Source organism: Tursiops truncatus, chromosome 14 (assembly GCF_011762595.2).
Source record: "Tursiops truncatus isolate mTurTru1 chromosome 14, mTurTru1.mat.Y, whole genome shotgun sequence".
NCBI classification, from domain to species: Eukaryota; Metazoa; Chordata; class Mammalia; order Artiodactyla; family Delphinidae; genus Tursiops; species Tursiops truncatus.
Window position 1 is genome coordinate 25859003 of NC_047047.1, and position 23743 is coordinate 25882745.

The 23743-nt window shown below is 41.5% G+C and overlaps 1 protein-coding gene across 4 annotated transcripts in view; it reads right to left on the reverse strand.

The window, feature by feature from the left end:
• Positions 1–235: 235 nt before the first annotated feature.
• The window catches only part of STAMBP (STAM binding protein), a 34539-nt gene continuing 11031 nt past the window's right edge, over positions 236–23743 (reverse strand). For 3 of the 4 annotated variants that reach the window (XM_033838179.2, XM_033838178.2, XM_033838180.2), the window contains exons 3-10: positions 12731–12806; positions 12323–12418; positions 10797–11160; positions 9627–9751; positions 8607–8744; positions 3129–3241; positions 2453–2552; positions 236–893 (exon numbers count right to left, since the gene is read on the reverse strand). In XM_033838179.2, coding sequence (XP_033694070.1) covers positions 837–893; positions 2453–2552; positions 3129–3241; positions 8607–8744; positions 9627–9751; positions 10797–11160; positions 12323–12418; positions 12731–12806 — 1069 coding nt within the window. In that variant the 3' untranslated portion in view covers positions 236–836. The remainder of the gene's footprint in view (positions 894–2452; positions 2553–3128; positions 3242–8606; positions 8745–9626; positions 9752–10796; positions 11161–12322; positions 12419–12730; positions 12807–23743) is intronic. The other variant, XM_033838181.2, reaches the window with a different exon arrangement.

Below are 23743 nucleotides of genomic sequence, written 5' to 3' on the forward strand. Positions count from 1 at the left end.
GGGATGACCGACTTGAGATAGCACCAAAAGAACAGAGATGACTTCACAGTCCTGGAAGATGGCAAAAGGCAGAGAGAAAAGACTGAACAATTAAAAGTGAACTGGGACATACCTTCAATGTTGGTACATCTCAAATTCCATTCTCCCCTCACCTTTCCCCAAATAACCAGACCATTTAGTTAACCTCTCTAGACAATGCTTGATCCAACAGATCATTCTAGAGCACAAAAAAATATATAGTTGTTATTTTATTGTAGAAGAAAAAATATCCCTAAATATTTGTTAAATAACAATAACTCCTGACAAAATCATTCTTCAGGGTTCTTGGGCCTCACCATCTGGTCAAACACAGCAAGCTCTCCCTCAGCCTTATGATAAGCTTCATTAATATTGCCATAAACCACAGAAAAACCCAAAGATTTTCTAAATGGCTTCCAAATTTCTGCATAGATGCCCTTAATTAGTCCAAAGGTAAACAATAAACAAGTTGGCCGAGAAATTAGAAGGATCTCTGAGAGGGGAAAAAATGTTAACAATTGGTGAATCTAGAACAAAGGGTATATAAGTGTTCATTACAACATTTTTTCAACTTAATTTTTTAGTTACAGGCAGACTGAAAAGTTGCTTTAGCATGATCATGCTATTTTCCAGATGTGCCTAAAAAACATATTCAATTATTTCTTTTCAAACCAGAAATAGAAAATCAGTTCTCCCCCAGGTGATACGTTCTATTCTGTTTTAAAAAGCTTCCAGAGCTTTCTGGAAAGTTTAAATTAAGGGGCTACCAGTACACTGATATGGTTTTATAGTTCTTGGGAAGTGTCTGAGTCAAACTCTCATCGAAGGTCTGTGATGGTCACTGCTCTGTCCACAACAGTCACGTGGCTGCAGCTCTGCAACAGGGAAAAAGAAAGAAAGGGAAAGTCCTGGAAAATTCTGAAAAGTCATCTTTAAAACTCCTTACTTGTTGAAGTCATGGAAGATATCTTTTACTTAACTTCCTGTGTGTTTTCTTATCTTTGAAAAGCAAGTTTAAAAGCTATTTACAATAAGCAGCTCACTGCCTAACTTCTTATATCTTTTGTATATTGTCATGATATATAAATATATATGTTTAAGAAAAACCCAAACAAACAAAACTCCTATTTACAATGCTTATTCTGGCTAGTGGTTCCCAGGCTGGCAGCCAGACTGCTACTTAAATGGCTGTTATGGTAAGGGGTCTGGGAATTATTACTTCCACCAACCCAGAATCAATAGGCTGTAGCCTGAATCAATGTGGGCCCATATACCTTCATTTATTTTTCAAATGTATGTATATTCTAGAGTCATTCGTAAAATATACATTTATTTTAAATAACTGCTGAATTCATTGCAGTTTTTTGGGTTATTATGTCAACCAGATAATAAAGTACACCTACTCTCACATGGGGAATACTCCCTCTTGGCATGCATAAGGGTTCATCCTAACTGAAAGCCTAGGCATTTCTGGGGGATTGTATAGCCTCTGTTTCAACATCCTGGTACCTAGACATTTATTATATTCCAAGGCAGGCTAACCTATTTGTGAACAAGTCTGTCAGAAAGTTCTTTCTCATACTCAGCTGAAAACTGTCATCCCACAGGGTCTTAAGTTTTAGTTCTGGGAGTCACACCCAATACCTTTTTATACAACAATTCTTCTAACACTTATAGTCAGTTCTCAGATGCTCCCTGGGGTTCTCTCCTAAACACCCCCAGTTTCTTTTATGTGACAAGGGTCTGACTCCCTTTTCCATATTGGTCACTTTTCAGGAAACCCAAAAGAAATAATAATACTCCATGGCCAGCATGGAGTGAAGCAATACTATCACATTAGATTTGAGGGGAAAAATTGAAACATACTTATCAGCAACTGAAACTTTTTACTCACGGAATACCACTTGGGGAAAAAAACTTTCTAATAAGGTCATAAAAATCCCTGTTATCTAAAATCAAATTAAAAGCAATATTCCACAATTAAATATACTTAAGTGGCTTTTTCTTTTGAATTCAAATCTCTTATTGAAGTGCAGGCTTAGCAACTGATGATGATGAAGGAAAAAACCTAACATTTAATAAGCAAGCTACTGCACTTGGTACTTTCTGTGCATCACTTCATTTAATCCTGTCAATAACCCTATTCAAGTACGTATTATTATTATTATCATCTTCATTTACAGATGAGAAAGCTGAGGCCCAGGAAGGTTAAGTAACTTGATCAAAGACACACAGTCCTTAAGTAGCAGAGCTAAGACTCAAACTCCTTCCTATCCCACACCGCTTCCCATGTATGTTTTTATTAGGAAGATTTGGAAAAATAAGTGACAAGGCTGATCTTCTATGTGTGTCACAAAGGACAATGTGCCTCATCAGCTCTTACTGTCCTCCCTGGTTAAAGCACAGCTCCGATTTCTTCTACATAGATACATACACAGAAGAGAGGTGGATCCTTGCTGTGTGGATGAAATCCTTTCTGGCGACAGGAAGAAATCTCCTCTAGTCCGTGGTCAGTTAGTCTAAAGAATCCAGTTCTGAAATAAGAAAAAGCAGATCTAGAATCAAGCAAAGGTGTCCCCTCAATCACACACACACACACACACACACACAAACACACACACAGAGCAGTGAAGAGCTCACTTTGAGACAGCCTCAAAAGTATGCTGGCTCATAGGTCTCTTCTCTGGTGAATGAATCAGTTAGAGAATGACTCATCACCGCCACTACGCTACTTTTACTGGGAGAATTCATAGTAAATAACAGGATTTAGAATGAAAAAGTAACTTTTGGAGATAATCTGTTGGATTTTGAAATTTTCTAATCTGATATCAATCTCTTGAAATTCCTACTGCTTCAAGTCAAACACTTCAAATTTTTTATGTCCTTTTCTTATAAAAGCATCTAGGTTGTTGCTTGGATACTTTTGTAAACAAGTTAGAGTAGGTTTATCAGGATACAGGACTTAAAAGGAAGCCTTTTTAAAAAGCCAATCAATACCACAATCTATATATTTTATAGAGAACAAGGTCTTAAGAATGGAGAATGTTTCCTCTGAGGCTTTTCCCCGGCTATCTCCTTGCAAAACCCTGAACCACACCCTATGTACTTACTCCTGGAACTTGGGGGAACAAACAATGGCTATCGACTCTGGCAACATCATCTGGTAGGAGCAGTGAGTGTGTAGGTCAACACTGGAGAGGAAGGCGGTCTGCGTGGGATGAGTCTGAGAAGAGAAAAAAAGGCAGGGACCCCTTCAGCGAGAATACACAGTCAAGCCTGGCCCATGAAGGAAGGTAGAGCCAAGTAATTCTCAATAACTTGCTACGATCTCCTTACGTACAAAGCCATTAGCAGCCATGAGGAATATGCCTGAAGTTCATAATAAGTAATGAACCTCCTTCCCAGCACTGTAAACGAGTATAGTGTAACATGAGTATGTGAAGAGACTCAATTTCTAATTGACCATCAAGACTTATCTGGCTACTCACAAGCTCTCTCAACACAGTGGCGTCTCCCATACTGGATCAGACAGTACATGCTGCCCAATACAACAACCTAGTAGAAGTCAAGGACTTAACAAAGCACAGTTAGATGAATGATTCTTCTTCCTGATGGAGGGGTTAAAAGGTCAAGCATGAGTCTGGGGCTCTATAGGCAAAAGTAGCAAAAGCTGCCCTGTGGTTAAAGCATATCTTTCAAGGATATGAGAGGCAGAGGGTTACTGGGATTTCAGAAGGGTAGTTAAATCACACAAAGGACCCTGTCTTATTTGAGAAAAAAACCAAGATATTGAATTTTGAGGGTAATCAGTTAAAGCACCATCTAAATTACATTGTTTATCTCATCTGTTTTCAGTTACTTAATGGTTTTTGTTTTGGCCACGCCTCGTGGCTTGTGGCATCTTAGTTCCCCAACCAGGTATTGAACCTAGGCCACAGCAGTGAAAGCACTGAGTCCTAACCACTGGAATCCCACAGTTATTTAATGTTTCATTGATCACACTCTTTGTACACAAATGGACCATATAATGACTTACGTTCATCTCAGAGGGGGTGTGAGATAACAAGGATGGAAAAAGAAAGACCCAATATGACTCAAAAAGACCACCAATCTTTACTGACAGAAAAGCACAGAAAAGAAATATGTGCCCTTGACCAGTGTTTTCAACCCTGTTGTGCAAAAAATGAAGCTTCTGAGGAACTTGTCAAAAGCACAGGCTCCTGCACCCCACCCTGGAAATATCCATCCTGAGAAGGAAATTTTTTTCTTTAAAGCTCATTAAATGATTCTTATGTGCAGCCTCATCTGAGAAGCACAACTGCATAGAATGCTGTGACCAGCTCATTGTGGAAGAGGTCTGCAATACAGGAACATGTTAGCTGAGTGCTGACAGTAAATCTACACACAGGTCTGCATGGGGAAGGAAAGAACTTTCATGACCACAAGGGAGAAACAGTTTCTACCTAATACGAATATGATCCTATAGACTGTTAGGGACAAACAGCCTGTGCCAACACCCTACAGCCCATGGTTACAGCCTGAAATTTTAACTGAGAACAAATAAGACCTACACAAGCTGATGAAGGCCTCCAATCTAAAGCTGGGTTAGCTAGAAAGATGATATACAGATACATAGCAGGGGATCAATAAATAATTGTTAAACTAAACCAAAAAATCTTGTTTGAGCCTCTGCTCCCCACTAACTACTGTACCTTCTCTCCTTCCCTTTACAGTCAAGTTTCTTGAAAAAACAGTTACGCTCACTGTGTCCACCATGCTGGTGACAGAGGCAAGCATTTTTATGAAGAGAAAACAATACACTAAAGGAGCAGAAATAAGTGAGGAGAGTGAATGCCCAGGGTAGCCTGGGTGCCTGGATGAGTAGGGCAGCCACAGGAGAGCAATGCCAGGTAAGACAAGGTGAAGGAGTGCCTTGAATACTGAATTGGGGGTTACACAATAGTTGGTGATAAACATGACCATACAAAGTTTTTGACCAGGGAACCTGATTTATATAGCTGGCAAGGTACAGAAGGAAGAACTGACCTTTTGCCTTCTCCTCTTGCCAATTTTAAGATCTGAGCAAACGTTATGGTCTGCTTTTGTTTGCTTTCAATCCCAAGTTAGGAAGGAATGCTACAGAAATATCATGGGGAAAAAAAGCTGGAATACTATCAATTTAGGCTCTAAATTTCTTCCTAGCTAGGCCCCCACTGATATTAAAAATCCTTTTACTCATTTGTGGCTAAGATCTACCTGAAGTCTAAACAGAAATTATTCCAAACTTTCCCCATCTTCTCCAGTTTTTAAACTTATCTGTCTCCTCCTGCTGAGCAGTGGATCTAGACTTCAACCTTGTTGATAGCAAGATCACCTAAAATGAGTTCCCTCAACCCCTCCAATTATAACCTCAAAAATCTCTCGGTATCTTTCTTTCTTCCTTCAATTCTGTCTCAGAGGAGTGAGTGTTTTCTCCCCCATATGAAGATGACTCCCTTTTTGTACTTCTGATTTAATACTTTCCTATCTTCCATTACCTTGTCTCTCCTGACCTCTGACATCTGCTGCACAGGCTCCACTATACTCCACCAGCTCACTGGGCTTAAAAACATGTTCAGGGACTTCCCTGGTGGCACAGTAGTTAAGAATCCGCCCGCCAATGCAGGCGACACGGGTTTGAGCCCTGGTCCAGGAAGATCCCACATGCCGCGGAGCAACTAAGCCCGCCTGTGTGCCACAACTACTGAGCCTGCACACCTAGAGCCCATGCTCTGCAACAAGAGAAGCCAGTGCAATAAGACCATGCACTGCAACAAAGAGTAGCCCCTGCTCGCTGCAACTAGAGAAAGCCTGCGCTCAGCAACGAAGACCCAACGCAGCCAAAAATAAATAAATAAATAAATATATTTTTTAAAAAAAATGTTCAGACAACTATACACAAGAATGCAGATGAACCTTAAAAACTGAGTAAAAGGGCTTCCCTGGTGGTGTAGTGGTTGAGAGTCCGCCTGCCGATGCAGGGGACACGGGTTCATGCCCCGGTCTGGGAAGATCCCACATGCCGCGGAGCGGCTGGGCCCGTGAGCCACGGCTGCTGAGCCTGCGCATCCGGAGCCTGTACTCCAGAACGGGAGAGGCCACAACAGTGAGAGGTTCGCGTACCGCAAAAAAAAAAAAAAAAGAAAATTGAGCAAAAGAAGCCAAGTACAAAAAAATACATATTATACAATTCTATTTACATAAAGTTCAAAACCAGGCAAAACTAAACTATTGGGTTTAGGGATACACACTTAGGTGGTAAAGCTATAAAGAAAAGCAAAGAATTTCCAGAAATGTCAAGTGAGGGACTATCTATACCAGAGAGGAAGGGTAACTGGGCAGGACATGGAGGTGGGAGTGTGCTTCTGGCGACGCTCTATTTCTTGACCTAGGTAATGTATGCGCACAGATGTTTGTTTAATGATTCATTAAAGTGCACGTTTATTTTATGTACTTTCTTATACACATTTCAAATATAAAGGTTTAAAAAAAAAACAAAATAAAAACAGAACACATTTTCACACTAAACCATAAATCAAGCAAACTCTCTCGACCTGGCTATTCCTTAAGCCACCATTCCATCTCTTTCCTTTCCTTTAGTCAGTGCTAAGCTCTTCAAAAAATCAGTATATATTTCACTATCACCACAACCTCAATATCCATTACTTCTTAAACCTTTTTAATCTGCATAAAACCCACTAAATTGAGGTCATCAATGACCTCATCAAATCCAAAGGGCTCATACAAGTCTTCATCTCTCTGCAGCATGTGACATAGTTAACATCCTGAAGCTTCTTCTTAAGATGTTCCTCCTCCTTTGGCATCTGTGCCTTAACACTCCCCTCACTTTCTCTGACATCTCGCTTCATGACTGACTACTCCCTACGCTCCCCTAAGTGGCCTGTCCTTCAAGCTGCCAGTGAATCTCTTCCTGTTCTCCACCCTCCTCCAGTTCCAAGGCTTCCAAGGTCAGCTGTATGCAGAGGTCTCCCGGTTCTCTTTCCCACCTAGACCGTGTTCCCAAGTTCCAACTGCCTGATAATTACCTCCACCAATATAATGTCAAATACTCACAACGGAAGACACCATTTGCCCCACTTCCAAGTAAGCTCTCCTGCTGGAGCCTCTGTTTCTGCTTATGAGATGATTAATCATTGCCACCCCCATGAGTCAGGCCTGAAATCTCTAAGTCATCACTTACTCATCATCCTCTCTTACTCATTCCCCACATCCTCTGAAATCCTACATTTATCTCTTCCTTCCCAAATGCACTGCTATCACCGTAGCTCTCATCATTATTAGACTTTATCATCACATTAACCTCTTAAATGATCTCCCTGCTTCAACCTCCTCACTAAAAAGCAGAACTATCCTGCCTGTCCACCCAAAACCCTCCAGAACACTGCTCCTAAAGTATCATGTGAAAGCTTACCTGCAACTGTTTCCTGATATGAACCATAAGCCCCAGAAAACTGGACCACTCAAAGCTGCAGGATCACAGTCTGCCTATTCCAGTGTTGTCCCCTCCATATGGAACTCTCCCTTGGCTCACCTCGTCAAAATTCTAGAAAATCACCCCAGGTGTGATCCTTCCCTCCTCTGAATTCCACAGGGCTGTTTGCACCTCTTGAGGCACTTGGCACATTCTGCCTCACATGAAGAGTTATGACTTGTCTATATGTCAGTCTCCTTTATGAGACTAAAATCATATCTTACTCAAATTTGTATCCCCTGGCGGATAAGGTACAAGTTTTCTACTCCCCATGTAAGATAATGGGGGATACACAATAAAAGGCAAATATTTATGAAAGGACAGAGGCACACTGACTGCCTCACAGGTCAGTATTTCCCAAATTCTAACATACAAGTGTGTGCAATCTTCCCAAATCCAGAAATGAGCTGCCTTGTTTTTATGTAACCCTGTCACACAATATGGAAAACAGCTTGGTCTATGAGAATGAGGGGTTGAAAAGGAATAGAAAGAAAAATTAAGAAGTAATCTTTAGGGATGGAATTATATTTTACCTGAATATTACCAGAAGACTGTTAAGACATGCAGACACTTGAAAATCTCCTATATTCGTGGCCCTTCTGATTTATGTAAAGGTATAGGCTGCTTTAAGAAAGACCAAATGGGGGCATCTGAATTAACTTCCTTGGCTCATTTAAAATATTTTGATTTATATACCTTTCAGGAACATCATTTGTACGAAGTAAGGCATAGCCTCTACCGTCAAGGTCCACATATACTCTAGGCTAGCATCCTATCACTGTTCACGCTCACAGGGGAATTGGGACTTTAGGGAAACAGGTTCATTTCCATTAAAAAATTTTAAGTTAAAAAGCCCTAAGTAATGCCCGGAAATCAATACTGTGGTGCAAGCAGTTACGTATGCTAGGGAAGTCAAGTCTGCATCCAACAGAGGGAAGTACAACCATCTAAATAGTCTGGATACAATTCACTCTGCTCCAAGCCAAAAATAAGCAGTGTGTTTATAATATCATGTGAGAAGAGGAGACGAACCCCTGGAGAGCTCGGAATTGCTTACGTGAATCCAGCCCAGTGTGATGAGACCCTGCTGATCCTGTATGAGGAAAAGCTCTTCTTCGTTCTCGGTGTTGCAATAATCAGACCCAGCACTTTGCTTGGGGATGAGGACATGGGTAATGGTAAATTCATTCCTCATCTGTCAAATGAGAAAACAGCTCATCACAATTCCCTGGCACTTAGGCAACCCCACTCTGTCACAGCAGTGCAAAGTTAAACATCTATACAAGCGAAGGCCCTTCCCCCCAGCATGAGTCTTCTAAGTGAGGTGAGTCCCTTATGTCAGTCATGTTCACAACCCTGACTGCCCAAGTACATTGTTTGGGGCCCTCTGCAAAGCCACAGATGCCCACAGCCCTGTGGGAATTTCCTGCTGCAGCCAAACAGGTCTACTCATGATTCTTAAGAAGCTCTGGGTATAGTACCATTTCTCTTCCTTTGTTCATGTCTAGAGTAGTTTCCTTTTACTATTTCCCTAAGCCCTTCCCATCCTTTAAAGCTCAGTTGAAGTCTATTCCACCTTAGGTGTTTGTTTATTCAGCAGTTAGTAATGGGTTCTTTAAGCACCTCCATTTAATGATCCTTCTTTCCTCATAATTCCTAGTGCCTTTATTGTACATACTAGTCAACATACTATCTATCTTTTGGTGTATATCTCCCATCTCTCCAAAGTGCTGGGGTACTTTTTGCAGACACATGCTCCGTGCCTTACATATTTCATATTCCCAAGTCCTGCCATAAAGTCGGTGTTCAAAAGCTAATACACAGGATCTTCCTACCAAGTTTAGAATTAGGTATTTCTTACCACTGGCATTAAAATAATCAGTTCAGTTCAAGGGACTTTGAAAATCAATCAAATACAGGGTCACTAAAATCAAGGTGACATTGCATTACGCTGCCCATGGCTCTTTGGCAGAAGGATTGGCACAAAGAGTAACTGACCCTGGGTATCTTCTCTGAGAGTCACAGGAGGCCAAGGGGGAAGAAACAGTCTCAGCTCAGGAAAGCATTTGTCTTTTACCAGTTTTCCACAGAGAATTCCACATGTCTCTACTCCCCGGGCAGTGTTGGCACTGGCCAACTGGAGAAACCGTGGGCAGAGCTTCCCAGGCACCACCACGTGGCGCAGTCCATCGATTGTAGGAGCTGTAATGGAGAAAGAAGAAATGTCTGAGATCATGGGGCACAGCCTCCCCAAGCAGACCTCAGAGTTGGCAGCCCTGGGAGAGCAATGCTAAATCACTGGGGTCCCGCAACTGTAGGTAGCGCATGGGGATCTCATCCTTATGGCAGAAGAAAAAGGGCTGTAAAGTCTTTTCTCCAACCTCTTGCTACAGCCATTGGGAGTATGTTATTTCAAGAAAAGAAAAGAGGCTTTAATCATTCAAGTTAACACAAAGGTAAACTACTGCTTAAAAGAAGTTTCTGAGCTATTCAGGAATAATAGTGAGAGACAATCCTGCCTAGTACATGGGGAGAAACCTGAAGGCCAGGCTTCAAGAGTCCAGCACCCCTTGCCCACTCTTACCTTGTGCTTTTAAGTGGATCTTCTGCGAAGCTGAACTCCTTACATGACTACTTGAAAGACAATTCCTAACAAAAAGATCTATTCTATTAATCAAGGCATACTCATCATTTTGCCACTATTGTTATTTTCTCAGATAGCCATACATTGGTGAGAGGAGGAAAGACTCAACAGTTTTTATGGCTAGACTGAATTATCACTGACTACATACAATACTTACCTTGACTAAACTCCTTACCAATTAGGAACATTTGCAGGGCAAGCACAATTCAGTAGCTCTTTTTTATTATTTAAAGGTCAGTGGTTGAACTGTAAAGTGGTACTATAAATCTCAAATTTCCTTTACAAAAGGTCAACAGTGGTCTCTAGTTCACTGAACATTTCAAATCTCTGTATAACCCTTAAAAGCTGAGGGTCTGACTTTCAAGGATGTTATTAGCTCTTCAGAAAATCGACCTGGCCCAGGTAAACTATATGTCTTAAGCAAAGTCCACTTTATAATATAGCTGTGATAGAACACAGTATGGTAATACTAATCAAATGGATTTCTGTGACCAGAGCCTAATGAGTGGTATCATGGAGGTAGTTGTAGCTGAATCTCCTGCAATGACACCCTGTTTGGTTGCAGCTGAGATAGAAGAGTACGGAAGCAAATGAATTCACTACCTTCTGAGTTGCTCAATGCTCCAGGTTTCAAGGATCTATCCACTACAGGTGGCTTGGCAGGCCTTACAGTTGTATTACAGTCCGAAGGCTGTGTGTATATAACAGGTGCCGTGGGGAACACATCTAGGGAGGGCTTCTCTAAGTCAGGTACCAGTGGGCCGTCCAGGCCAGGGTCCACCTTCCCAAACTCCTGTACAATTTTCAGTCGTTCTTTTTCTAGTTCCTGGTTCCGGATCATCTCCTCAAAGGCATGGAACTGTTCCTGCTCCAACTGTTGCTGCTTCTGTTGTGCCACCCTCTGTCTTTCCTTTTCCAGCTCTTGCTGGATGGCTACGTTTCGGGCAAATTCTTCCTCTTCCTTCTTCTACAAAGAATGAATACGAGTTAGGCTAACACTTTATACTCAAGTGACTTCACATCTTAGAAGGACAAGGCTTTTCAGCAGGGAGATTGCCCCAAATGTACTTCTGCTCTAGCGTGAGTTCCCAACACAGAATTCATGTTTCCCTTAGTACCTCTACACCCATGGAACAGCTGCTGCTCCTGTCTATCTAACTACCATACACCTATTCTTCAAAAACAGTTAAAGTCCTGATCCTCTTGGTACCCTTTCCCAATGACTTTAACTAATGCATTTTCTTCTTTACCAAAATCTCAAGGCAACTTACTGTCTGCACCTCATAATCTGTGTCATACAATTTTAGCCTCTGGTGTGCCATGTATACATTCTGTATCCCAAGTAAGGCTGTGAAACAGAACCAAATCTAAACTTACAACTGCCATGTTGGGGGTCTCTGTTGAATTTTGACCCTGAATGAAGCCTCTGAAATTTTTCTGGTGATTGGTCCAATATAGAGTGACATTTTAAACTACTAAGAAACATCAAGGAATAATCTCCTTCATGAAGGTTTTCACTCATTTTCACTCATTTCACTAAGGTACTCTAAGGGTACCGTAGAAATACATAGCTGTTCACCTCTCTGCTAATTTTCAACATCAGAGTCCAGAACAGAATTCAGTAGAGTGTACAAAAGAATGTGCAAGTGCTTGCAGTGTGTGTTCTCACCTGACACAGACCAATGACACTGTCTCAGAGCTTCTCATGTGTTTTAACTGACTCTTCCTAACAAGAATCATTTGAAAATAGCTTGGAAAAAACCCCCAATTATTATAAACAGGTATATCCTATGTTGGATATAATCAAATGTGTATCAAATATCCCAAATTCTCTGATCTAAAAACCTTATACTTTAGTGCGATTTTCATTGTTCTTAGGTTCTAGCTCTAGACATAGCAGACAAGCAATAGATATTCTGTCCCTCAAGTCATCCTCTTAGATAAACAGGCTAAATCTGTATTAGAATCCTCAGCCTAAACACCTTTTTTGAGTTTCTGGTCTTTGCCAATAAAGTAAAATATCACATTAAAATCACAAGATCTGTTGAAATATCTATTAGAATCCTAGGTCACAGCCTAAGAAACCAAAATAATTTCCTTTTTTTTTTTTTTTGCTATTACATACTCACTTTTTCTTCATTATAGTCTATATATTCTTTGGTATATCGTTTTAACAGTTCTGCTTTCAGCTCTTCTGCTTTGGGAAATGCAATCTCCTTTAATTTCTGAGACACAAAATCAAAAACTGGGAGTTAGAACAATTGCCCGCTAATTAAGTAGAGAAGTAAAAAGACTGAAGTCAAGTTGGCAATGGCAACAATGTTTCTAAAAACATTTAAATAATAATTTAAATTTAAATAATTTAATTTAAAATACCTCCTACCATACCAGATATTTCGTAACTGATCTAGTGAAATGGCCTTATCTCCTATTTGCAGGATATGATGCTCAGATGCAGATACTGCTACTTATATTTTGGAGTTAGTTTGTGCTTCTCTGAAGCTTTTAGATGGGCAACAGTTAAAGTGAAGACCCACCTTTACTGTGTCTTTCTTTTCAGGAATGACAGCCGATTTGTAATCTCGATGCTTTGGTAGTTTCTCAATAAAGAGCCTAAGGGAACAGATCAGATTGACTGTGATGCAAAGAAGATGTCCAAATGTCCAAAAGACTCTGAAGCAATGCAACTCCCTTACCCTGCAGAGACTACTTGATGGGTTTCCAGGCATGCAGGGATAACAGGAACACCCTGACAGGCCATGTTCCCCACTCATCTCTAGCCCTGTAAAGAGCAACAGAGTGTTTCCCTCTTCTCCCAAATCAGATGTGCAGCAGCACCAGACTCCTACAACAAAAACGATGGGGAGGAAAGCCTATCCTGCGCCCCAAAATACACCTCCAAAGAGATTCTTTTCTTCTTGTGACAGTAACAGGCTTCCAAAGGAAAAGGCCTCTCACAAATCATTCTTCAGAGAACAGTTTGGCAGCCAAGGACAGGAGGCTAAGAGAAAACCCACATTCTATTACTACTTCTAACTCTGTGTGACCTTTGATGCTGGCTTTTCTTCTTTGGGATTCATGTTCCATCAAAGAAGAATATTCCTTGCACCAGATTAAGCACTGAGATGCTTAGACAGTTCATGTGTTATATGTGTGTAATATGTGCATGTTCCATGTGTAACGTGTATTATGATCTCTGATGAGAAGTGCTTAGAGAAACATTAAGTGCTAGATTTCCTCTTTCAGTTCTTGTCCTTGGCTGTAAAGCTCAGTGGGAAAAATAAACTGAATCAATTCATAGACCTCTAACATTTATGATGTCTACTTGGGGACGGTGAAAATAATAGAAGTTCAGTAACTTGTCATAGCCAAAACGGAGGGTTCAGAATTCAATGCCAGCAGGCCGGTTCCAGAGTCTACTCTTTCAACCACTATATCGTACTGCCTCCTCATGGCTTCTGGAATGTCCAGAACTGTTGGAGGGGTTCTGAACAAAGATGTCTTTCAATAGAATTACGTTGTAATAAACACAAGCTGAGACCCAAAACAAATAAACTGAGGGTAGCTTGCCCACAGCCACAAAACACTGTTATGTAGTTGGGATTAACTGACTCTTTTTCACTTTCTGCCCATGGGTAGGAGGAAACAAAGGAGGAAAACTCAGTAAAGGGAAAAGAAGATCCCCACCAAAACACACCGTCTATAGATGAACCATCCTCCTTCTGTTCTAATTAGGCACATGAAAATTTCATTTCAATCCAATTTCATAAGACCCCTCAGGCAGGGATGAATTCCAAAATCAAAACAATTCTAAAAATTGTCCTTTGGGTTCATGAAAAATGAATTAAAAGTTTCCTTGAAGTCTATACTTAAAACAAGCACAGATTCACCATAAAGTCCTGAAGAGGATATTAGGATAAATAAGGCATAGATCTTGTGCTCAAGAGACCTATTATTCAGTAACTCGAAAGACCAAGGTACACGTTCACTACCTTCAGCAGGCTAAGTGTGCTTTGTATTGAAGCCTCAATCAGTCAAGAAAGTAACATGTCATATAAACACCACACTTTATTTTTATTTATGCTCTCAGCCTGAAGAACTGTAAAGTCCCTGAGGCCAGAGATTTCTGTTTCATGCTTCTTTGTATATTCCTCTAAAGCCAGCACAGTGCCTTGTATAAAGAGGCACTGAAAAAATATCTGATGAATAAATTGTCTTAAAACCTTTGGATGAGCTGAGTGAAAAAACAAAGTGCAAAAAAGTATATATAACATGCTACCTTATATGTAAGAAAGGGGAAAATTATATATAGGTACACCTCAGAGATATTGTGGGTTTGGTTCCAGACTACTGCAATAAAGCAAATGTTGCAATAAAATGAACCACATAAGTTTTCTCATTTCTCAGTACATAAAAAAGTTATGTTTACACTACAGTGTACTCTATTAAGTGTACAATAGCATTAGGTCTAAAAACATATACACTTTAATTTAAAATACTTTATTGCTAAAAAATGCTAAGAATCATCTGACAATGCAGGGTTGCCACAAACCTTCAATTTGTAAAAAATGCAGTATCTGTAAAGTGCAATAAAACAAGGTATGCCTGTGTGCATGTATATATATTCATTTATTTTGTTTATAAGTATATAAAGTAACACAGGAAGTATATACAGAAACTAGCAAAAATAGAGAACAGGGGAAATAGAGTAGATGTGACAAGAGTGGGAGTGAAAATTTTCACTATATACCTTTCATTTTATTATTTTGGTTTTGAACCATGTAATGAAAACTAACTTATAAGATAAAACTCCCAGACCTGAACATGAATACCTTTCTCTTGTTTCAGTAACTGTAGTCAATTTTCTGAATAGGGACATATGGGCAGAAGCATCTCCTGAAAACAGAATGGGCAGCATAACCCACTGCCCACACTGGAGGCAACAGAGCTTGGTGGTTAGGAGGGCAGGCTCTGGAGCCACCCTGCTTAGGTTCAAATCCTGGCTTTAAGCACTTACTAGCTGTGTGATCTCCAGCACTATCCCTCAGTTTCTCTCTATATATAAATTATATATACAGAGACAAACTAGTACTACCTGATAGGGCTGCTATGACATTAAAATAGATTTTTAAAAATAAATAAAATGCTGAGCACAGTGCCTAGCACATAGCCAACATCTGCTATATGTTTATATGATTGCTTTTACTAATAAATAAAAACGTGAGCAAGAAGAAGAGATGAAGATGTTAACACCAGGGTTAGAAATTTTCTAGGCAGAGAATAGCTGTGGCCCAGATGTATACTGTTCTCTGGGTTATATCTGGTTGCAGCCTACAGACAGGAAATGTACCAAAGCAAACAAAGATGCGTTGGCGAAACACAAGCAAAACAAACTAATGGAACAATAGAAAAAAAGAGGTACACAGAAAAGTAAATAAAAAGGTAAATAATTATATAAAATGGTACTCTACTTACATATGAAAGAAATTCAAATTAAGATGAGATATCATTTTCATCTATCAGATTGGCAAAGGCTTAAAAGTTGATTACAATCAGTGTAGGCAAGGGCATAGAGAAATGGGTATCCTTACACACTCTTAGCAGGACTGTAATTTGATAATACCTTTTTCCTTAGGAGAGGAAGGGGAGTGGGAGACCAAGTATTCAAAATTTAAAATGTGTATATCCTAGGGCTTCCCTGGTGGCGCAGTGGTTGAGAGTCCGCCTGCTGATGCGGGGGACGTGGGTTCGTGCCCCGGTCCGGGAGGATCCCACGTACTGCGGAGCCTGCGCGTCTGGGGCCTGTGCTCCACAGCAGGAGGGGCCGCAGCAGTGAGAGGCCCGTGTACCGCAAAAAAAAAAAAAAAAAAAAAAAAAAATGTATATCCTTTAAACTCACAACTCCACCTCTATGAATTTATCCTATAATAATACAAAAATATATGTATAAAACTGTTCAATACAGCATTGTTCATAAAAGTAGGGCAACCTGAAAACCTAAATGACCATCAGTAGGGGATTATTTAATAAATTATGGTGTACCCAAATGTGGAAAAACAACATAACCATTCACTCTTTCCTTCAACAAATATTTACTGAGAATCTACTGTGGGGTCAGGAATTATTATAAAGGCTGGCAATTTGGCAGTGAATGTCACAGTCACAAATTCCTCCCCACCAGAGAGTGTACATTACAGTGGGGGAACAGACAATAAGATAAAATAAAAAGTATTATAGATAATCAGTGCTAGGAAAAAGTCACTAACAGGGAAGGGGAATAGAAGTGACAGAGAAGGGATTGAGCTTTTAGATAGGGCAGCTAAGGAAGGCATCACTGAGAAGGTACCAGTTAAGTAAGGACTGGAAGAGTAAGCCATGACAATATCTGGGATAAGACTGTTCCAGGCAGAAGAAACAGCCCTAAGGCAGAATGAGATGCTGGATCAATGTGTCCTGATGCAGAAAGATATGACTGTTAAGAAAGCAAATTGTAGAAAATAGTATATTGTATGATCTCATTCAGGCTTTAAGAAAAAAGGATAAAGACATGAGCCCATGTGTTTGCATGGGCATATTTTCTTAACAAACACATAAACACACAAGAAACATAACAGTGATTACCTCTGGTGGATGGGAATTTTCTTTTCACTTTAATATTTCCATTGCTGTATGGTTTGAAAAAAATTTGTTTTAATCAGGAACAAATATTACTTTTGTGTAAAAATAATTTAAAAAGTCAAGCAGAAATTCTATAACATGGATGTATTAAGGGCTCTAATTTCTTCCAATCTTAAAAGTTAGTCAGCAAAGTGAGCATGAGCACAAATGAAAACCCTCTTCAGTCCATAAGCCCCAATCCTGGTGGTAAACATTTTCAACACAGGTGACAGGCCATTTTCAGAAAGCAGGTCTGTGTTGTAGGGGGCTCACACAGCAGACAGGAATATCCTAAGTCCTCTGTAACTCTCTTCTATGCAGCCTAGTCGATGACCATAAAAAGCTGCGAAAGAATCCACCGCCTGGATTACTGTCTGTGCTCACCATGAAAATATGCACTGATTTAATATGTTGAAGATCCTTCTTCTATACTGGGGTCTGCAAAAGGCAAAGCATTCCTACAGTAGGGGAAACCTCTGAGGGGGGAAATGTGCTTGAGATAATTAAGACGCCTGAACTGCTCAAGGGAAAAGAACAAACATGCCTTTAAAATCCTGAGCTAAAGTATGCAAAAGGTCTAGAACAATGACTCAATAGTGGGGGGGAGGCAGAAGAGTGGTGAGGTAGAGGCCTACCCTCTTCCCTCCTCTCTCCTCAGTGTAATAACTGCCAAAGTGAGCCGTTGTTAACTGACAGGAATATACCAAGTAAACTGCGGTAGAAAAACTGACCAAGAATACTGAGCTAGTTTTTTTGCAACTCCTAGGGCTTGTCAGTTCACAGAATCAGAGTTAGGGCCTTGAAGATATCTGCAGGAAAAATGAAGGTAGCTACATTTATTGATCCAGGTCTAGCCAATCCAACAAAGTCCCAAATTAAACCCCAAATCTAACAAGTTAAGTAATACATTCTACCCTCCTCTCACTCAACTCTCCTCTAGGCCTAGTTCATCATGTTAAATGGTCCTATAAGCAGAACACCACATACAGGAACAGACTCCCCATATCGGTCTTGTTGTTAACACTGATACTCATATCACTCAAAGTAACACCAAATCACAGAAAAAAAACAACTTCTTAAGCATCCGTGTACCATTAATCCTACTCCCTCTTGCCTATATAAGAGTTTATTTCTACACTGAAACTCTCTTTTCTGTACCGTTAGCCTCTCCTTCTCCACAGTATCCTTTCCATCAGCAAAAAGTATGCTCTAGAATCTTCGATCTTAAAACACACACACACACACACGCACGCAAACACACACGTACATGTACACACGCACATTCATGTACTCCTTGTCCCTTTCAATTACTTCCTCAGTTTTCCACTTTACTTCCTGCCCAACTTCTCCAAAGAGCTGTCTATGCCAGGGCTTGGCAAACTACGGCTAGCGGGTCAAATCTAGCTGGCCATCTGTTTTTATAAATAAAGTTTCATTGGAACACAGCGGCACCCATTCATTTGTGTATTATCAATGGCTTGCTTTCACACTACAAAGCAGAAGTTGCAACAGAGATCAAATTGCCTGCAAAGCCAAAAATATTTACTGGTGTTGGGTGCAGCCACTTTGCCCTACGAACTCTGGTCTGAAGTGCTGGGGTCAAGACCTCTGCACGGGACACCCTGTGAGCAAATGAAACTAGATTAAGCACGAAGGAAAAGAAAACGAAGTATCGCTGACTGAAAAGCTACTGACAGGGAGGACCTTCAAGATGGCAGATCACCTTCCTCCCCACAAGTACATCAAAAATACATCTACCTGTGGAACAACTCCTACAGAACACCTACTGAACGCTGGCAGAAGACCTCAGACTTCCCAAAAGGCAAAACTCCCCACGTACCTGGGTAGGGCAAAAGAAAAAAGAAAAAACAGAGACAAAAGAAGAGGGATGGGAGGTGCACCAGTGGGAGGGAGCCGTGAAGGGGGAAAGGTTTCCCCACACTAGGAAGCCCCTTTGCGGGCGGAGGCTGCGGGTGGCGGAGGGGGGGAAGCTTCGGCGCTGCGGAGGAGGGAAGCTTCGGAGCTGCGGAGGAGAGCGCAGCCACCGGGGTGCGGAGGGCAAAGCGGAGAGATTCCCGCGCAGAGGATCGGTGCCGACCAGCACTCCCCAGCCTGAGAGGCTTGTCTGCTCACCCGCCGGGGCGGGCGGGGGCGGGGAGCTGAGGCTCAGGCTTCAGGCTTCAGGCTTCGGAGGTCGGATCCCAGGGAGAGGACTGGGGTTGGCTGCGTGAACACAGCCTGAAGGGGTTAGTGCGCCACAGCTAGCTGGGAGGGGGTCTGGGAAAGAGTCTGGAACTAAGAGGCAAGAGACCATTGTTTCGGGGTGTGCGAGGAGAGGGGATTCAGAGCACCGCCTAAACGAGCTCCAGAGATGGGCGCGAGCCGCCGCTATCAGCGCGGACCCCAGAGACGGGCATGAGACGCTAAGGCTGCTGCTGCAGCCACCAAGAAGCCTGTGTGCAAGCACAGGTCACTATCCACACCTCCCCTCCCTGGAGCTTCTGCAGCCCGCCACTGCCAGGGTCCCGTGATCCAGTGACAACTTCCCCAGGAGAACACACGCCAGCCTCTGCCACCATAGGCTCGCCCTGCATTCCGTACCCCTCCATCCCCCTAGCCTGAGTGAGCCAGAGCCCCCTAATCAGCCGGGGTCCCGTGATCCAGTGACAACTTCCCCAGGAGAACACACGCCAGCCTCTGCCACCATAGGCTCGCCCTGCATTCCGTACCCCTCCATCCCCCTAGCCTGAGTGAGCCAGAGCCCCCTAATCAGCCGCTCCTTTAACCCCCTCCTGTCTGGGTGAAGAACAGACACCCTCTGGCAACCTACACGCACAGGCGGGGCCAAATCCAAAGCTGAACCCCGGGAGCTGTGTGAACAAAGGGAAAGGGAAATTTCTCCATGTAGCCTCAGGAGCAGCAGATTAAATCTCCACAATCAACTTGATGTACCCTGCATCTGTGGAATACCTGAATAGACAACAAATCATCCTAAAACTGAGGTCGTGGACTTTGGGAGCAACTGTAGACTTTGGGGTTTGCTGCATGGAACAGACTAGTTTCTGATTTTTATGTTTATCTTAGTACAGTTTTTAATGCTTGTTATCATTGGTGGATTTGTTTATTGGTTTGGTTGCTCTCTTTTTTTATTACTTATTATAATTTTTTACTTTAATAATATTTTTAAAATTATTTTTTATTTTAATAACTTTTTTAAATGTAATTTAATTTTATTTTTCTCCCTTTTCTTCTGAGCCGTGTGACTGACAGGGTCTTGGTGCTCCAGCCGGGTGTCAGACCTGAGCCTCTTAAGTGGGAGGGCTGAGTTCAGGACATTGGACTACCAGAGACCTCCCTGCCCCATGTAATATCAATCAGCGAGAGCTCTCCCAGAGATCTCCATCTCAACGCTAAGACCCAGCTCCACTCAATGACCAGCAAGCTCCAGTTCTGGACACCCCACGCCAAACAACTAGCAAGACAGGAACACAACCCCACCCATTAGCAGAGAGGCTGCCTAAAATCATAATAAGGCCACAGACACCCCAAAACACACCACCGGACACAGTCCTGCCCACCAGAAAGACAAGATCCAGCCCTATCCACCAGAACACAGGCACCAGTCCCCTTCACCAGGAAGCCTACACAACCCACTGAACCAACATTACCCACTGGGGGCAGACACCAAAAACAGTGGGAACTACAAACCTGCAGCCTGCAAAAAGGAGACCCCAAACACAGTAAGTTAGGCAAAATGAAAAGAAAGAGAAACACACAGCTGAAGAAGCAAGGCAAAAACCCACCAGACCAAACAAATGAAGAGGAAATAAGCAGTCTACCTGAAAAAGAATTCAAAGTAATGATAGTAAAGATGATCCAAAATCTTGGAAATAGAATGGAGAAAATACAAGAAATGTTTAACAAGGACCTAGAAGAACTAAAGAGCAAACAAACAATGATGAACAACACAATAAATGAAATTTAAAATTCTCTAGAAGGAATCAATAGCAGAATAACTGAGACAGAAGAACGGATAAGTGACCTGGAAGATAAAATAGTGGAAATAACTACCACAGAGCAGAATAGAGAAAAAAGAATGAAAAGAATTGAGGACAGTCTCAGAGACACCTGGGACAACGTTAAACACACCAACGTTCGAATTATAGGGGTCCCAGAAGAAGAAGAGAAAAAGAAAGGAACTGAGAAAATATTTGAAGAGATTATACATATATATATATATATACACATATTATACAGATTATACATATATATATACAGATTATACATATATATATATACAGATTATACATATATATATATATATTATATTGAAAACTTCCCTAATATGGGAAAGGAAATAGGCAATCAAGTCCAGGAAGCACAGAGAGTCCCATTCAGGATAAATCCAAGGAGAAACATGCCAAGACACATATTAATCAAACTATCAAAAATTAAATAACAAGAAAAAATATTAAAAGCAGCAAGGGAAAAGCTACAAATAACATACAAGGAAATCCTTGTATGTTAAATAACAAGAATATTAAATAAATAAATTAAATAACAAGAAAAAATATTAAAAGCAGCAAGGGAAAAGCTACAAAAAACATACAAGGAAACAAGGTTAACAGCTGATCTTTCAGCAGAATCTCTGCAAGCCAGAAGGGAGTGGCAGGACATATTTAAAGTGATGAAAGGGAAAAACTTACAACCAAGATTACTGTACCCAGCAAGGATCTCATTCAGATTCGAAGGACAAATTAAAACCTTTACAGACAAGCAAAAGTTAAGAGAATTCAGCACTACCAAACCAGCTTTACAACAAATGCTAAAGGAACTTCTCTAGGCAGGAAACACAAAAGAAGGAAAAGACCTACAATAACAAACTCAAAACAATTAATAAAATGGTAACAGGAACATACATATCAATAACTACCTTAAATGTAAGTGGACTAAATTCTCCAACCAAAGGCCAGGTAATGTTAACAAAGATCCTGGGAGTCTCTGCTTCTGACAGGATCACTGTATTCCCATGTAGGGAGCACCAGAAGCCTGGGAGCCACCAGGGCCTGCACTGCTCAGTGCACCTCTCAGGGCAGCAATGCCAGGCTCCCACCTCACTGCTCCATTCAGCTGCAAGCCTCCCCACTGGGTCCCATCATGCCTTTTTAAAAAGATTCTGTATAATGAGTGGAGAGCAGAGAGGTATATTTAGTGGCCTCACTCAGCACTCCAGAATCATCAATATGGAGCCTCTGAATCTCTCCCAGATGCCAGCTCCCCCCAACACCTGCACTCGTTCTTCTGTTACAGTTAGAATTAGGGTCAGGATGGGGGGTGTTAGGAGGGAGAGCATTCTGACAGAGCGTGAGTAAGGTCCCATAGAGAGATGCAATATGTATAGGACTGAAGGAAGGCCCAAGTGGCTAGAGCACAGAAAGCAAAGAGATGAGTGCACAAGCTGAGGCTAAAGAGCCTGGTAGGAGCTACCCTATAGAGGACCCTATGCACCAGAAAAAAAGGGGTTCACATTCTTAACCTAAAATCAGTAGGAAGACTTGCAAAGATTTTTCAGCTGAGTGTTGACATGATTACATTTGAAAAAGACCTTTGGATACTTGGTGAAGAAAAGATTGCAGGGTTTTTCAATCTCAGCACTATTGACACTTTGCGATGGGTAATTCTTTGTGTGGGGGGCTGTCCTATACATTATAGGATGTTTAGCAGCATCCTTGGCATCTCCACGCTAGACGTATCCACACATGGAGTTCAGACAACCAAAGTCTCCAGACATTGCCAAATGTCCCCAAGGGGCAAAATCAACCCTCATTGAGAATCACTGAATTAAGGAAGAGCAAGAGAGAATGACGGAGACAACTGCCGGTTTCACCGTAGCCCAGGTAGCAATTATGGTAGCTTAGAATTGAGGAGGTGGAAAAGGAAGGAAGTGAACTGATTAGGGTTAGGATTAGGGATTAGGGAGATATTTAGGAAGTAAAGTCAATGATATAGGTTGCTTGGTTGAAGTGGAAGGAGAAAGTGAGAGGAATTAAGGAGAATGAGTGATTCTGGCCTAAACATACAGGGAGGTGCTTAGTACCATGAGCTAAGATTACAGGTAGATCCTAGATTTTGAGCCAATGTAAAAGTGGAACAAGACTTTTGGAAGTAGTGGGATATGTGAGTATAATTGTACGTGTAGGAGGAACATAAATCATTAGAGACCAAAGGGCAAACTGTAGTATTCAATTACATTGGTAGCCCCCAGTGAACCAAGCCTCCTGGCATTCATGACCCTGAGTAGTCCCTCCTCTTTAATCTAGGCTGGCTCTGTGACCTTTAACTAATGGAATATGGCAAGAAAAACATTCTGAGACTTCTGAGCCCAGGTATTAAGAAGGCCTGGTAGCTCCCACATTTGTGCCCTAGGGTGCCCATTTAAGAAGTTAGTGGCCATTTAAGAAGTCTAAGTACACTGAGACCACCATGCTGTGAGAGGCCCAACCTTGCTATTTGGAGAGGCCATGTGGAAGATAAGTGAAGCCCCTTGCCAGTGGTCCCAGCTAAGCTTCCAGTTTACAGCACCAATTTGCCAACCATATTTATGAGGCCACCTTGGAAGTGCATCCTTCAGCTCCAGTCAAGCCATCTATGTGAGCCGATGTGCTGGCCCCATCAAGCCCTGACCAAATTTCAGAATTATGAGCAAATAAGTTGTTGTTTTAGGTCGGTAACTTTGAGATGCTTTGTTACACAGCAACAGATAACTGAAAGAGCCTCTCTAAGGCTCACTTTTGCCTACTGTAAATTAGAAATAATAATAATACCGACCTCAGATTTATTGTAAGGGTAAGTTAAATAATGCCTTGAACTAGAAGTACTCAAATATTGTTATC